General features: G+C 38.7%; 1 protein-coding gene across 1 annotated transcript in view; it reads right to left on the reverse strand.

Annotated features, from left to right (window-relative positions):
- The window catches only part of OGFOD3 (2-oxoglutarate and iron dependent oxygenase domain containing 3), a 40,550-nt gene that overhangs the window by 3,583 nt on the left and 20,260 nt on the right, over window positions 1–16,707 (reverse strand). Inside the window, exons 5-8 of the mRNA XM_060759829.2 lie at window positions 13,083–13,147; window positions 12,514–12,570; window positions 10,295–10,448; window positions 4,124–4,247 (exon numbers count right to left, since the gene is read on the reverse strand). Coding sequence (XP_060615812.2) covers window positions 4,124–4,247; window positions 10,295–10,448; window positions 12,514–12,570; window positions 13,083–13,147 — 400 coding nt within the window. The remainder of the gene's footprint in view (window positions 1–4,123; window positions 4,248–10,294; window positions 10,449–12,513; window positions 12,571–13,082; window positions 13,148–16,707) is intronic.

Raw genomic sequence — 16,707 nt, forward strand, 5'->3', positions numbered from 1 at the left:
AAAATTTTTTGTTCCACCTGCTTTTTAAAAAACACAGCAACCATAAAATAAAAGCCAATGCATTTGTATTTTGAATGCTGTTGCTTGCTGTTTAGGTTCCACACAATCTGCCACCCATAGCAAATGTGGATAATGCAAAGAGTTATAAAAAATCCAGTATCGATTTGAGAAAAATTGCGATTATATGACCTAGTTCTTAGTTCACTATCTCTATCAAGGAATTACAACAATGTCAGTTGTGGGGGAAAGGGGCATATCAATATGATAAGTAGAACACAAAACTTTGGGGATTTTTAGATACTAAAAGTGGCATAAGGATTTACTAAATAGCTCCTAATTTTTCACTGTTTCTTACAACATGCCCAGGATCTGGACCAGCTTCACAGTATATCAGAAATCTAAGCAAGGAAAGTATCTTCTCCTCTGTGAAAGATAAGGGATGGGATGTGTCCTTCTCAAATGCATAAGAGATTTGAGAATGTTTTCCTGTGCTCCTAAAAGCAAGTACTCTATGACTCTTGCCTTACAAATACAACTTGGGAGCAAAGTAAGATAAAAATCACATGATTTAGAAATAGTTTATGTTCCAAGGGACAGATGATAGGGGCAAGGATTGTTCTCCCTCCTTTCTAAAGTTCTGTTCAAATGTCATCAATTCCCTGTTCAGTACAGTAAAAAGACAACCCTTATTGCAAAGCAAATATGGGAAAAATCCCAAGTCGTAGCTCAGAGACAAGATCTGAATTTCCTATTCTGCTACAGAAAGGTAGCAGTTTCCCTTGCAATAGTTAAGCGTGGGACTTTTAGAGAAGGAAACAGGGTCTAACTAAACTACCAACAAAATGGACAAGGCAAAACAATGCACCCATGGGTTCAAAATTCCCATTTCTGATGGTTTGCCATCTTTTAAATCCTTTAAAATAGTGTAGTCTGATATAATTTGCTGATGCTATGGAAAGAACCAAGTCAGTACAATAAATGTAGAATAGGCTTGTAAGGAAGTCTAGATTACCAAGTAGAGAGAGGAAAAATGAAATGTGGCAACACCTTTAAGACTAGCTGGATTTTATGTTAGCTTTAGCTTTTGTGGATGTAAACCTACTTCTTCAGACACAGTACCGAGTAGCTATTTATACACTTGTGGGAGTACTGCCACATTTCTATTTTTTTACTTCTCCCCTTTCTCCTTTTTATGCTGGAAGAGACTAACCAAGTCTGAGGACAAGTTCCAGCATTAAGGCACCTCAGCTACAAAGACCAAGTAAAGTAACACATGAACTAAACAATAGGAAGAAGGTAAGTGCTGCCAATTTATTGCAAACAGATCTAATTTGTAAGTCTTTACTTGAAACCACAGCAAGGCCAAAGAAAAAGCAGCTAAATCCAGAAGGATATGCCTTTACTAATGTGCACTTTGGTACTTTGATGACATGGGAGAAACCAGCAGAAACATACATTTCTTGCAGTTCTTTTCCAGAGAGATGGTAAAAAAAGAAATAAGTGAATTTCCAACACTAGCTACAAAGAAGTGTATAGATAAGACAACAAAAACAAAAGTAGATGTTATTTTCACCACATCTGATAAACATTTGCTGAGAAAACTATCATATTATTATTTCTGGGAGAACGACTTAGAAATAATATCCTCTTCATCAAAGCATAAGAAACCCATAAACTTGAAAAGGATCACAGACATTTTTTTTATCAGTTATTATTATGGTTTTCCCAGTGTTGGAGAAAATAAAGGGACTCAGGCATGGAAGTATTATTAAGATCTCATTTTTCCAAGAGCTTGAAAGGCAAAAAATAATCAGTCTGCTTCTTAAAGAAAAAAGATCAATAACCTAGTCTGTTGGACTTTACAAAACTCAGACATGTTGTAGATGGGAAGCAGAAAAGTTAGAGAAGATCATTCTGAAAGAGTAGCTCTTCATTATTTTGTTGTAATTAACTTCATTCAGGATTACACTGGGGCACATGTAAGAACTGGGCACCAATGCAGACCTGCAATGCCATTTTTTTTAAAAAAATAATCTGGAATTTGTTTTGCTTAGTCAGGTGTCGAGAGCTTTGAAATTTTTTATCAAATTGTTCAGATGTTTTAAATCAGGACTTCTCAGGTAATCAGATGTGGGGGACAGGCATATCTGTACTCACTGTTAACATTTTTTCTTCATTTTCTGGTAAACTGTCAGGAACCAGTTGTCAATGGCTCAGGGACTGGCAAAAACTGAGGGGCGTGAAAATCTAAAGGACAATACAGTTGGGGGAAGCTCATTTAAATGGTTCCTCCAAATATTGCTGGGCCATGACTCCCATGAACTATAACCAACACAAACTGTAGTCAGGGATGACTGATCAACACCATCAGGAGAGATGCACATTCCTCATTCCTGAATTGAGAAATTTCATCTCTAAGCGTAAGCAGCAGTTGTGTGAATGCTTACATATTTCACCCACCTTCATTTTTCATAAGTTCCATGTTGGTGACCAGAGTTATAATACCATATTAACATGCTGGGAATGCCTGCTGCTTAGTACTGCATGCTCAGTAAGGGAATCAGAATGTAGTTGCTGTTTACCTTGCCTGTTGTAGGCAGGAACATATAGGCACAGTAGGAACCATTTGAGCAGACTTCTATTTTTCCTACCACAAGCTTTGTCACATTATTTACTGCACACATCCAACAGTTCCCCTTTACCATCCTTCTAATGCCAAAGCTATTTTAAAAAAAACTTCTGACTGGACAGAGGACAAAATAAAAGGGTCACTGACCAAGCCTAAAACGATTTTGTCAGAGGCTTTGTTAGCTGAGTATACCTTTCAGCCCTTTTAAAGTGTAAGTAACTAATTTTAAATGAAGCCAGGAAATGTGAGAAATCCATAGCATGTGTCTGAAAAACAATTCACAGAAGTAAGATTTAACTACAAACGGCTTGCCGCATTCCTACAAACTTTTACAGAGTTCCTTTGAGAGCAATGGTATTTATACAGCTTGATCGTGAGCCAAAATGTAATCATAACAATCACTAACAGAAACCATCCAGAATAATTTTGGCCATGTTCTACATTCCCCAAAAAGACATATAAAGATATTTTGTACAGGAATACAAGGAGGACCTTGGATGGATCAGAATTCTTGGCCAACAGAACCGATGTTGCCAATGGGAAGATCACAAGCAGGACATCAATGAGACAGGTCAAGGGCTGCCCTTGAAGAGGGAACTCTGGCCTTATAAGCTTCTGCATGAAGTTACAGAAAGTCTGCTTCTGGTACTCTTCTGAACAAGCTCCAGCACATAAAAAAAGAAGGCTGTAGATGTGCTGGAACTAAATCCCCCATCCCAGGATGGCAGGATTACCAAACTTGGAATGGTCAGAGTTTATTTTATCTCAGTGGGAATCACTGGCAGGAAACCATCCAAACCACTACACCATGCTCGTGTCTAGTGTCCAGCTGAGAGCTGAAAAAAACCACCAGAAGCCTGAAATTGAATCATCAGTCACACCACCTTCCAGTTAATGATCAATCTGAGAGTCGCAACCTTGACAAGATGTCGAACATTTAATTAGGTTCTTGTGGGTTTTTTCGGGCTATAGGGCCATGTTCTAGAGGCATTTCTCCTGACGTTTCGCCTGCATCTATGGCAAGCATCCTCAGAGGATGCTTGCCATAGAAACAATGCAAGCGAAACGTCAGGAGAAATGCCTCTAGAACATGGCCCTATAGCCCGAAAAAACCCACAAGAACCTAGTGATTCCAGCCATGAAAGCCTTCGACAATACATTGAACATTTAATTGTTTGTAGATTGAATGTATAAAACTACCCACATTCTACAATATTGGCATCTTGCCCCAAGATATTTCCTGTGGTATCTTATGCTGCTTCGCTTGCCTCTAACATGGAACCAAATTTATAAAAGGGAAGAGTTTGTATATTGTACCTGTATGGCGTAAAGAGAGAACTGTCTCTACTAACAGAGATACAGCCTGACTGCAGGATCCAACCAGTATGAAGACTGAAGATGAGGTAAACGTAATGCTAAACAGCAGAAGCAGCCAGATGTTTCTCATAAAGAAGGAAGGATCAGTACAGAGATCTAGGATCTTTATAACTTTACCTGCTCGAGGCTCTACTGTCCTGTTTGCCCCTTCATCCATAAAAACAAATCGTCCACCACCAAAGTCTTCTGTATAGTCAGAGAGGTAAAGCAGAGATGTATAGTCAAATGAACCGTAAGTCACCTGGGAAGAAAACATATAAAGATCTCTAATTCCATAGCAGCTTTGTTTAAGAAACTTGAACATTTGCGGATTTGTTAATAGATCTTTTTGTTTTAATCTCTTTAAGAGATTAAAACATTTGTTTACAATACTCCATTTGTTTTTTTAGCATGCATTTTATCTAACTTTGTTGGACCATATCTGAGCAAAAGGATGTAAAGGATGTAAAGACCAGATCAGATAAACAGATTATTTATTTATTTATTTATTTATTTATTTATTATTTAAACTTATATGCCGCCACTCCCCTGGGGCTCGGAGCGGCTTACAAGACTAGCTAAAATCTAACAAGATTAGGTATTAAAAAGTGAGAATGTTCACTTTAGGTATTTACAAGTAAGCAGATTCTCTCTCTCTCACACACACACAACTTCTACAGAAACCTAGCATTGTACAGTGAGAAATGGTTTGGTTAGCCAAATGTCTTGAACTATACAATATTTATTAGGCCAAGTCTGTAAGTCACCCAAATAGACTAGACATGTGGAATCAGTGGAACTTACATAAGTGTCAACCTACCAAGTTCCTATTAATCCAATTGTTTAGTTGGAAATAACTATGTGTTTTAGACATTGCATGTACAAATATCTGACATATATTCAGAAGTGTTGCTGAAGACCCAACATCCAATGAGTAAAATGTCTGAGAACCATCTGATTGCCAACTCCATTAAGATTGTCTGACTTGGCTTACATTAAGAGCTGTAGCAGTCTGCATCCAGTAGCCTTTGGGCAAATTCCAGCTTCTTACTGCCATTTGGCTTCCAGCTTCAGGAAGAACAAATGTGTGGATAGATGCACAAACAAGCAAGGCAATGAAGCTAATGGATTCGAAGGAAGAAACACATTTATCTTCTGTGTGTTTATCCTAAAACTGAAAATATTTATTCTTGGCATGTGGAAGAAAGATCAATATTCTTCTTGATTGCTTTCTGCCTGAGGGGAAAAAAACTGAAAATTGATTGTGTTGTTGAAGGCTTTCATGGCCAGAATCACTGGGTTGCTGTGAGTTTTCCAGACTGTGTAGCCATGTTCCAGAAGCTTCTGGAACGTGGCCATACATCCCAGAACTCACAGCAACCCTGTAAATTAATTTGTTTCTTTCATAGCAATGTGGCTGAACTCCATAGATTACTTGATTAACACTAAAATTATTCCTATACTTTCACAAATTAAGTATTTTAGATTCACTGAATTCATTACAGAAGTGAGGGACACAAAAGTCAGCAGAAGAAGGATGAAGACTAGATGAAATATATCAAGTAGGCTTGTTGTTATTCTGTTGGGAGGAAGCTGATGCCTCATGGTTTGCAGAAGAGTGAAAATAGTGATAGAATGAAATCACTGGAACATGTAAATTGTCAGCTGAACAGGCTTTAGGTGAATCTCAAAATATCAGTCCTTTTAGAGTTAAAAGCTGGTGTTCCCACTCTCACCGTATAACAAGCTTATATAGAAGAAGTTGGATCCTTTTTATTATGTGATGAACAAACGGGCAGGTAGCGAAGATGTTTCTTTGATTCTCATCCTCATTTCTATTAATTTTATTCTCTGGTTTTATATATTATTTGGGCTGAGCTGCAATTAACAATTTCGTCTTGGTTATGTGTGTTTGGTTGCTCACAAAGTGCAGAGCATGAGGATAACAAAGTAAAATGTTCTCCTCACCTCATTTTCTTTTCACTCTGAAATTATTCTGCTCTCCACTCACCCCTGTGCTTTGAGAAGTTTGCTCTGAGTCACTAATCCAAGAAGTTACATGCTTTGAGGGGTTTGCTCTGAGTTACTGAGCTCATTTTTCTTAGATGAGGGGAGAAGGGATGGGGAGAGCAAGTTTCAGGATTTGGCCAAAGAGAACCAGATAGGCTTGGCAACCAAAGTAGATGTTTGGGTTGTTTCAACAGTCGTGTATTCAATAATCCCTGGCTTCTTTTTCTGTGAGGCATTGTGTTCCCAGACTTACCATCTATATAATAAAAGTCAGTGTTTGTATGCGGCGGGAGGGAAGGCGGTGTATGTATGTGGCAGCATTCTGATTGGCTGACACATTCACAGGCCACTGTAACCTGCACAAGTGATGGACCTGGACCAAACTTGGCACACATAACCCCCATTACCCACTTTATGTCCTGGTGCAGTTTGGGACCACGGATTATGGGATTTGTAGTACAGGGTTAGTCAAAATGCATAGGCCAATAAGCCATTCAATTGAATGGCTTATTGGCCTATGCATTTTGACTAACCCTGTACTTTAAAATGCTTGGACACCCACAGACCACTGTGGTATAATTTGCATATGGTTTCTGATTGGCCAGCCTCAACATTCTAACATTCTTAAGTGGCTGAGAGGGGAAAGGAAAGGGCCCAAGGATGTCAGGAATGGTGGGAGTTGAAGTCCAAAACACCTTGGAGGATATAAATCATAATCGTCATGTAAGCAAGCCATTAGGGACATATTTTTCTCCAGAACTTTTCAGTATTTGGGCGTTTTATATAAGAAATAACTATGTCCCTCCACAGACTGATTGGAAGAATCATGTGGCAGCCACAAGATATATTGTGATGCACCTCTGCCTCTAACATGTTTATCCTGATTTTTTCTCAAAAGGAGGAACACTGTATATACTTAAGTATAAGCCAACCTGAATATAAGCCTAGGCATCTAATTTTATCAAAAAACAAACAAACTGGGAAAATATATTGACTCAAGTATAAGCCGAAGTTGGGAAATGAAGCCGCTACTGGTAAATTTCAAAATAAAAATCAAGACCATCTTGGCACACATAACCCCCATGACCCCCTTTACATCCTGGTGAGGTTTGGGGGAGGACTGACAATGGATGATGGGATTTGTAGTACTTTCACACCCTTCAGTTCCCACAGACCGCTGCAGCCACCAACAAAGACTGATAAAGACCAAACTTGACACACAGACTCAGGGATGTTGGCTATAACTTTATTCGCCAGATCAAAGAAACTCATGCCCACATGGATACATGGATACTGAAAGAAACGATGGGAAAACCTCATACAATAGCTTCCTATTTATCTGCAAAATAATAAGGAAAAGATTGATGAAATAAATCACCCCAAATGGAATTTGAAAGAAGAAAAACCTTAGAAACCTAAAATCACCCTTACTTTCTTCATACAGTACAGCCTTCCTTCCTTACAAGATAATACATATATTCAGAACAACCCTTGTATCCACGGGACCAGAACCATGCACCTAACTAAATCAGCCATTTTGAGGAATCCTTCAGGTGATTCTATGATAAGCTCTCTGGGAAATTTCTTTGCCCTCCAATGAGACCCTATGACCTGTGGCCTGGCAGGTGTTTTGGACTTCAGCTCCCATAATTCCTGGCCACAGAAACAGCTGGTGAGAGCTTCTGGGAGTTGGAGGCCCAAACACTTGGGGGGCTGCAGGTTGTGCAGGCCTGATCTTTGAAAACTTCTGACAGAAGTCATTGCTTTCAGTGGAGTTCACTATTATCTGCAGTTTCCTGTTTCCATGGTATGTTCAACATATGGGATTCCTACAATAATACAATGTATGATGCGAAGGCTGAATTATGTGAGTTAGAGATGGAAAGATCCAAGTCAAGTTCTGTACAGTCTCACTAGGTGGCCAAGTTTCAACCTACTATATAAGAAAGCTGCTTGCTGTGTTTTAAGATAACGTGTTAATAAATTGTCATTTTTTTTAGAGTGCACACCCACACTGTAGACTTAATGTAATTGCTCAATCCTATGAAGTTCTGGGATTTGTAGATTGTTGAGGTATCAGCACTCTTTGGCAGAGAATGATACAAAAAAATGATTCCACAGCACTGAGCCATGGCAATCAAAGGGGTGTCAAACTGCATCAATTCTGCAGTGTAGATGCACCCCAGCTTTGGCACAGCAGGTTAAACACCAGCTGTAGCCAATCTTGTCAGTCGAAAGGCTGCCAATTTGAAGCCGAATCAGAGTAAGCTCCTGGCCTTTAGCCCAGCTTCAGCCCACTTAGGGGTTCAAAAACATAAATGTGATTAGATAAATAAGTACAGTTCAGAAAAAGTGGGGGAGATATTCTGGGGCACCCAGAAGGAATGCCGGCAATTCAGTCCAAAGGAGGAAGTTACAAACTAGCTCTTTGGCAGTGAGATGGAGTGATAGCACCCGCCCCCCATGGCCAGAATCAAGCGCAACACCTTCCAAGATGCTGAAGAGACGAGAAAAGCTTATATACCCCTTATCAATGTATAATTGTCTGTCTAGTTGTGCATAGAATGTTTGCTGCATATGTGTGGTGAGAAGGGCGGAATATAAATAAGGTAAATAAATAATCTGATTTCCTCCAAAAGAATGGAAGGAATCTTAAAACAAAAGCAAGCAAGCATTAAGGATCAGTAACATTTGGAAAGCTACATTGAAAAATTAGACATCTGCTTTTGGGACTGCTTGGCCACATTAACTAGCAGCACAATAGACAGCCAACTTCTTAAACAAAAAGGACAGGATGTGGGTGAAATCTTGTCTGTCTAAAATTCCAAGAAATGGCAAAAGTGTTATGCGATTGCTTCCATCATTCAAGTGGCAAAAAGAAATGCAGATACTACAATAACTAAAATGTTGATGGCAGGTTTGTCCCTCACAGTTTTCATATCGAAGACTGTTTTTATGTTTCACATTGGGTGTTTTCTAATGTATAAAGTTGCCTTCAGACTTTACATATTTATATATTTATATATGAAAACACACATGAATGCCATGTTTAGACTTCGGTCCCAACTCCAAAATGGTGCATTATGTATATACATGCAAATACAGGTATTCCAAAATCTGTGGGAGGAGGAAACAAAAATCCCAATTCCTGCTTCCAAGCATTTTGTATAGGAACTATTTGACCTGTATTTAACCTGTATATTTCAGTTTCTACTTTGATTCTTCTGATTCCCTTTAAAATACAATAAAGAAACTATACTTTTTAGATAACTTCCAGAGTCATCATGGTAGCTGTGGGGTTCCAGCAGATGTCTTCCAACAAAGCAACTTTTCCAGTCTTAACCTACAGCAACAGATGCTTCTCAACTGTTTGCAGATTAAACAGACCAATTATGCTGGCCATAACTAAGTGCACATAAACTGAAAAAGGCATACTTGTTTGCAAAATCTTCTCACCTAATATTTCTCCAAAGTCATATACAGGGAAAGGCAGGTACTCTTTAATGGACAGAACAACTACTGAATATGATAAGATATAGAAATCTGAGCACATGCATACAAACACATTCAAGCACAACTGGAAGATTCAGCAAAATATATGGAATATACAGAAAATGTAAAGGAGAGTCACCAACTGTGGTAGAGTATTTGATTAGGACTTAGGTTTGACCTCTGTGCCCGAGGCATTCGATTTCTACATTTCAACAGGAAATTTCCAATTAGAAGCAATTTCAAATGTGATCCTACACACTCAGGCCACCCTGGAGGCAACCTGCCTCCCACACACAGTTGTTGCTTCCATAAATCAACTGTTCCCAAAAAGTGCTTTGCTTCTCCTTGCTGTGAAAGAAATAATAGTGAAGAAGCGGCCAGCAACTGATCAATGTTCCTATTATCTCTTGAAAATGACAGTTGAGATAGATGTATTTCTCTTTTGCCTTCCCTACCTAAGAAACGAGGAAGGATAGCAAACTGCCACTCAACATCTAGCACAGGTCATAAGCATTGGGGACAGGCTGGCTTTCCAGTGCTTCTTCAACCCAGAGGGGATGATATGAGTTGGGTAAAGCTGCCTAGAGATAATGAATGGGGGCAGATATGTACTCAAATCCAGATGTAAGTCCCATCGGGCTTAGTGAGAGTCACTTCCTAGAAACTTACATAACACCAAAGTGCTAATCAAGTCATGCAATAACTACTGCACAGACCTTTAATCATGCCATGCTGAAGACTATAATTAAAGGCAAGGCATGAAAACAGGATTGGAGGGGAATAATTTCCTTTGAGCATCCCACTTACCTTGTCAATATGTGGGTGCCAGTATTCATCATGGGTAGTCTTCGCTTCTGAGCTGTTTATTCTAGAGAAGAAGGTTGGCTTTGTCAAGTACATGGAAGAGGAGCTGATGCCAAAAGCAAGAGCTATTTTTTGTTGAATTCTCTGTCTCACGTCACTGCAAAGGACAAGATGTTAAGGCTTCTTAAGGAAATTTAAGTACCATGACACAAATGTAAGTTTCCTCTCCTGTTACAATAAATAAATATTTATAGAGCGTGCAAACTATTAATATAGCAAAGGATCATCCTATCAGTATGATTTAATTCACTATATTAACATATTGCAGACAGTGAGCCAAGTCAGTGCTGTTTGCATAAGGTCATCTGGTGAGGTAAGATCTGAATCAAGTGTCCAGGGGCCTTTACACACTACACAGTTATAGAACTATGATTTCACTTTAATTGTGAGTTGTAGCTGGGAGAGGCACTGGTGCTACCTGGCTGAGAATTCCCTTTCTAAACTACAGAACCCATAATTCTACTGTTATCGTGGCAGTTAAAATGAAATCATGGCAGTATAACTATGTTGTGTGAAAGGGCCTTGGTCTCTCACTCATTAGATCAAGAATTGAGTGACCTTCCAAATACACTGGAGCTTATCCCCCCAGTGCCAGTTAACGTATCTGCTGATTGGGCATGATCAGAGTTGTAGTTCAACAATAACTGAACGGTTACAGATCCTGGATCTCTACATTATATCAGATAAACAATCGAATGTACTTATGTATAAGTACAGGGTAGATTAGGGGGCCAGAATGGATAAGTTGAGAGTCATTGCATGAAGAAGGGAAAGCACCAATGCAATCTTAGGGGACCAGCTACTATTGGGTGTCTATGGCAAGCATCCTCAGAGGTTGTGAAGCCTCCAAATTTTCTTTGCCACAGGACTGGCACAGAATTGACAAGACAGAGGGAGACAGCATATTTAACAGTTCTCATACTCAAGTTACATAGGAATTATTACAGTACTAGTTTTTTTTTCACTGTCAACTCTGCCACTTTCCTGGATTTCAGGTTCACCAAATCGAGAAAAGAAAAAATGAAGTTCATTCAAAAGGAAAAATCATTTCAACCGAACAAATGAGTTTAAAAGTCTTATCTGTTTTCTTTCAATAAACTTTGCCCATCACTTAGAAATCTTGTTCAATTGCTATGGTTTCTATTTACACAATCCACACAGAAATCAATCAACCTTTCAAGCGGACAATAAGACATCTCTCCAGCTATTCCCCTAAGCTGCCATTCTGAAGGCCATCTGCAGGCTGCATTGTTCTGAGAAATCCTTCAAGAATTTATACTCTGATACGCAACAAGACTTGTGATTACATCTGTAATGAAGCAGACACTCCTTCATACAAACCAATGCTCTGAGATGTATTCCAAATCAAAAAGTTATTTCACATCAACCCACATTCCAGATTTACAGTGGAATCTGCAGAAAACACTTCAGCTGTACTCCACAAAAAGAAAAATAGCAAGCCTTGCAAATGCTGATTTATTATAAGCAAATGTTTGATTTTATACCTATTTATATACCTACATAATGAGATATAAATAGCTTATTTAGCTGTTCTGCTGTAACAGGCACAACAGTCCTTTTGAGCATTACTCTCTCCTGTCACTGCAGCCCACAGAACACATAATTCATAGCCAAAAACAGCTCCTCTTCTGACTGAGTTTAATACACATTCACTGGTTCAGAATATTACTTCACTACAATATTGTGCTTCACTACAAAGTAAAACTAAACACATTTCTTATTTGGTCAGTACTTGAGTATATTCTTTAAATCCTTTCTTGGATGGTCATCTCACAGATATGCTTTGGCTGTGTATTCCTGCATGGCACATGAAGTTGGAATGGATGATCCTTGTTTTCTCTTCCAATTCTATGTTCCTACAATCTTCAGTGATGCAGAGTAAAGCAATAAACAATTCCTCCCTGCATTTGGATCATCCATGGGAAGTTGTATTGCAGAGTTTAGCAGCTTTGGACAGCATAGCCAATGGTAAGCCATATTGGGGTTTAAAAAGATTTGCAACAGCACAGAATTGTCATTTTGTATTTAGCTATGTCTTCAGACAAACAAACTACAAATTGACTGTAAGTACTCCTTTACCATATCCTGGAAAAATGAAGAGAGAACGATAAATATAAAATGAAAAAGTACTTTTCTCTTACCGGTATAACTGAAAATCCTCTTCTGTGAAGATGTCATGGACTTTATCACCAAAGTATCTGAAGTCAGGAGGTGGGATGAAAGAGTGAAACAAAGGGAAATCACAACCAATGTAAAATAAATATTTGCACCAGTCAATTGCTTACACTTTGTCATCAAATTAGAGTATCTTAATATGCAATTATTTCAGAAATGTGGATGATCTCAGGGTGGTTGTTACTAAGACTAAAGTTAAAACAATTGTAATGAATAGGCAGAGGTCTTGGAAAAATTATATATATATTTTAAAAACCCTTTCTTTCTGGCTTAAAGATAGTACTATGGATGTACACTAAGACTTTGGATCGAACAGACTATATCAAGTCTACTGATCTCCTAATGGCCTGGCTTAACAACAGGAGGTATCACATGTTCATTTTGTAAAGGAAGAAAAATGTCCAAAGTTTCTATCAATTACCAGCAGAGCTTCACTCCTATTCTTCTTATAAATCCTGAACCCATGTCGAGAAGCTAAGAGCATGAAAATCAGCAGTTCCAAGCACACAGAGCCTAAGACATAAAGTTGCATTACCTGTACATGTTAACAAAATGCTTCCCCAAAGACAGCGCTCCTGAGTGCAAGTCCAGAATTGAAGCCTGGGATGAAAAACAAAACAAAACAAAAAAGAGGAACCACATTAGCAAAACAAGAGATAAAATTCAAGTATATCTGCCTTCCTGAAAAAACGAATATTGGAGGCCATATCCCTATTGTTTCCCATGTAAGTCAGGAAGCAAAGCAACACAAGACTTACTCAGAACCAACAGCCGGTGGCTCTCTTGTCAGTGGAAAACAAATGCATGCCACATTTCAGTCTGAACTAAATGGAGTATCCAAAATGCTGAATCTATTTTGAAGATTGAGTTCAGCACTTCAGACTACTAATTTATAGTTCAGACCAAAATCTGGTATAGATTCATCAACCTATTTACATTGACACTACTACCTGTCATTATTATCTAGTGTTTCCCTAGAATTCAACTGTTTTGTGGTTTGAACATTGAACTATGACTCTGGAAATCATAGTTTGAAATCCCTCTGGGTGACCTTGGACAAGTTACAATTTCTCAGTCTTAGAGGACGGCAAAGACAAACTCAACGGGAACAGCCTTAGCCAAGAAATCCCCATCTTAGGGACCTCTTCAGGTCACCATGAGTCAGAGCCAACTTGAAGGCAGACAATAACAAAATACCTATGTTTCAGAACTTGAACTACATGTAAGTAAATAGAATCAAACAGATATAGTGTGCTTGTGGTTTTATAGCTCTAACAAAATCTACCACCCACCACCTAATCTGGGAGGGCAAAAAGTTGATACACCTTTTCAAATTATGGTATGTACTCATTTTCAAGGTTTTTATCCTGACATTAAAAGAAAAACTAGTGGCCTTTTATATCAATGGCAACAGTAAGATATACATTTTATGCTACCAAGTGATTTTACTTATTTCTCACTTCAAGCCTGATAGCATCTTTCCTGCTTCCTTAAGCAGTGCAAGTCTGAAGAGTTGCAGGAAGAAGACAATAATTTAGGTTAACAGGAAGTCCAGGAAGAGGAAAATAAATCCAGTGGATTGCAAAGAACAGAACTATAAAAATAGACACAAAGAGTAAAATATTAATAGAAAAATGGTCTGAGAAAGAAGAAAATTGGCTTTTGAAGAGGGAAATATTCGATGTAAAATGCTAAATGGACCATAATTAATGAGTCAGACTGGTTGGAGGAAATTACTTCAATGAAAAAAAGACAAAAAACATTTGCTTTTGCTAAAAGTGATCTCATACCAGATATATCTCAAGATCATGTTCTACTCCTTGGAAATGTGGGAAAAAATATTTCTGAGGAAAACTAGACCCAAATAAAGTCTAGCTAGGGCTACAACACCCCTCCATGATGCCTCAATAATGCAGCAAAAACTGACACATAATGCTGTCTTAGAAAGGAAGTCCAGAAGCAACCAGACTCAATAATGCTAAGTCCACGCCAGATTTGTAATCAAGGCACATTTCTGTCTGAAATAAAGAAAACATTAGAACTCAAGGACACTTATGATGTTTTGATTCCTACCCTTTGTTCATTTCAGTAAATTGCTTACTGGATTAGTCAGATAACCTTTCTTTCATGCTTCCATTTGGAGATAGAGGTGTCATTCATTCGCTTGTTTTGAACAGGAGAAGCAAACAACATAATCAAAGAATAAAGCATAAGTGTTGCAAATTAAATCTCTAACTTTTCCAGATAGGGATAAAAAACAAATCCTGTCTCAAATCCTGGAGAGCTACTGAATTGTAAGTAGTGAACTAAATGGACATTGGTCTGACTCAATAGAAGGCAGATCATTATGTTGTGAAAGCATACAAAGACCTATTCGTATAACTCAAAGCCCCTCACCTTCCTGACAAAGATGCCAGTGAGGCAAGCAGATGAGAAGAAGTAAGTCCACTATGAACTATTGGTTTCAATCAAAAGAAGATGTAAGAGACTCACAGGATACTGGGAAGTTGAGAAAGCCTATGAGAAAAAGCATTCATTCATTCTTGGACAAGTCACACTCTCTCAGCCTTAGAGGAAGACAAAGACAACTGCCACCCTGAAACAAATCTTGCTAAGAAAACTTCATGATAAGTTCCCCTTGGGGTTGCCATAAGTTGGAAAGTACTTGAAAGCACACAACACCATGACTGAGAATAATTCCATCTTTCTTTCTAGAAGGAATGGAAAAGCAGATCCATTTGTCCCACTGTACATCTGATAGCTCTATGTCCGCACTGCAAAAAACCATATAGATCGTGTAGATCTCCATAGTCACGGACCCACCACTAAGACTCTACTCCTGGAAGACAAACAAACTCAGCTACTGATAATGATGTCTGACAAAGTGTTTGCTAGAACATGAATTGGAGGGTCAGGTTTAAAATGCCAGTCACAAAGCTTATTGGTAGTACTGAGGGAGTAACCACTGATCTTTCCGATAGTTTCTTCCATAATTTTATTTAGACACAATCATCATAATGTTTCCAAAGAAGAGTAATTTCAATCCCAAAAGCCAAGACTGCAGTCAGCTGATTTTTGCATACAGCAGGATAACAAAATCTTAATTGGCACTGATGCCTGAATCTTCTTTCTTCTGTGTTACTTGTTTTACAATGTGCCATAACAAGTTCACTACTCTAGAAACACATCTAGAGCACAAAATAGGGTTCACTAAACTAAAGCCATATTAAAAACTCACAACAAAGGTCAAAAAACCACACCAGTCACATGACCATCACCACTGAATTTAGATTTCTGTCCATTAATAAATTATACTTTGTTGATTAATCTAACCTGCTTGTTTTCTACTTTAAGCATGTTTCCTTAGTTAACATAATTGATTCTAGCAGACAACCAGTATACAAATCAAGAACACAAGACATTCCTTTTGGGAGGCTGAGGAGGACAAAAAGATACACCTTCTGTTTGCTAGTCTTCATCGTCCTACACCACAGTTTCTACTAAGGAAGTCCGACTACAAAAGGGCTACAATGATGAAAAATTTCTGGTTGGCTATATACTGTGAAATTTTCTGATCAAAATACTGAAGGCTTTGTATTTGTATTCACAGTTAACTATCCTATCTAACTCGGTCCTAAATAGTTTAAGTTAACTGATTTATCCATTAATCACTATTTATGCACAGATATACACCAAGGTGACCTAGAATTTAAGGCACTCACTCCAATGGTCAGGCTTTGTCCTACAATTGCACTGCCAAATAATGCATTTTGATTTGCACTGAATTGCATTATATGGGTCTACATATACTGCAGTTCAAACTATGATTCTACAACAGGCATGAGCAAACGCAGGCCCATGAACCAGATGCGGCCCTTTGGGCTGCTTCCTCCAGCCCTCCTCTGGCCCAGGAAGGATCCCACACAGCCCAGGCAATCCTGGAGAGCCTGGGCTTCCCCACTGGCCCAAGGGGAGCTCGGCTCTGCACTGATTGAGCGCACAGGGCTTGCTTCCTGGGCCATGCCAAAGGCTGGGCTGATTGCTTTGCCCCTCATTATGCCTCCAAAGACTGCAGCAGTAACAGCAGCAATGGACCCCAAACACCTCTTTTCTCTCATCACTTGAGCTGCATCTCCTCCTTCCATGATGACCCCACCACC

The sequence above is a fragment of the Anolis sagrei genome, chromosome 2 (genome assembly GCF_037176765.1).
Source record: "Anolis sagrei isolate rAnoSag1 chromosome 2, rAnoSag1.mat, whole genome shotgun sequence".
NCBI classification, from domain to species: domain Eukaryota; kingdom Metazoa; phylum Chordata; class Lepidosauria; order Squamata; family Dactyloidae; genus Anolis; species Anolis sagrei.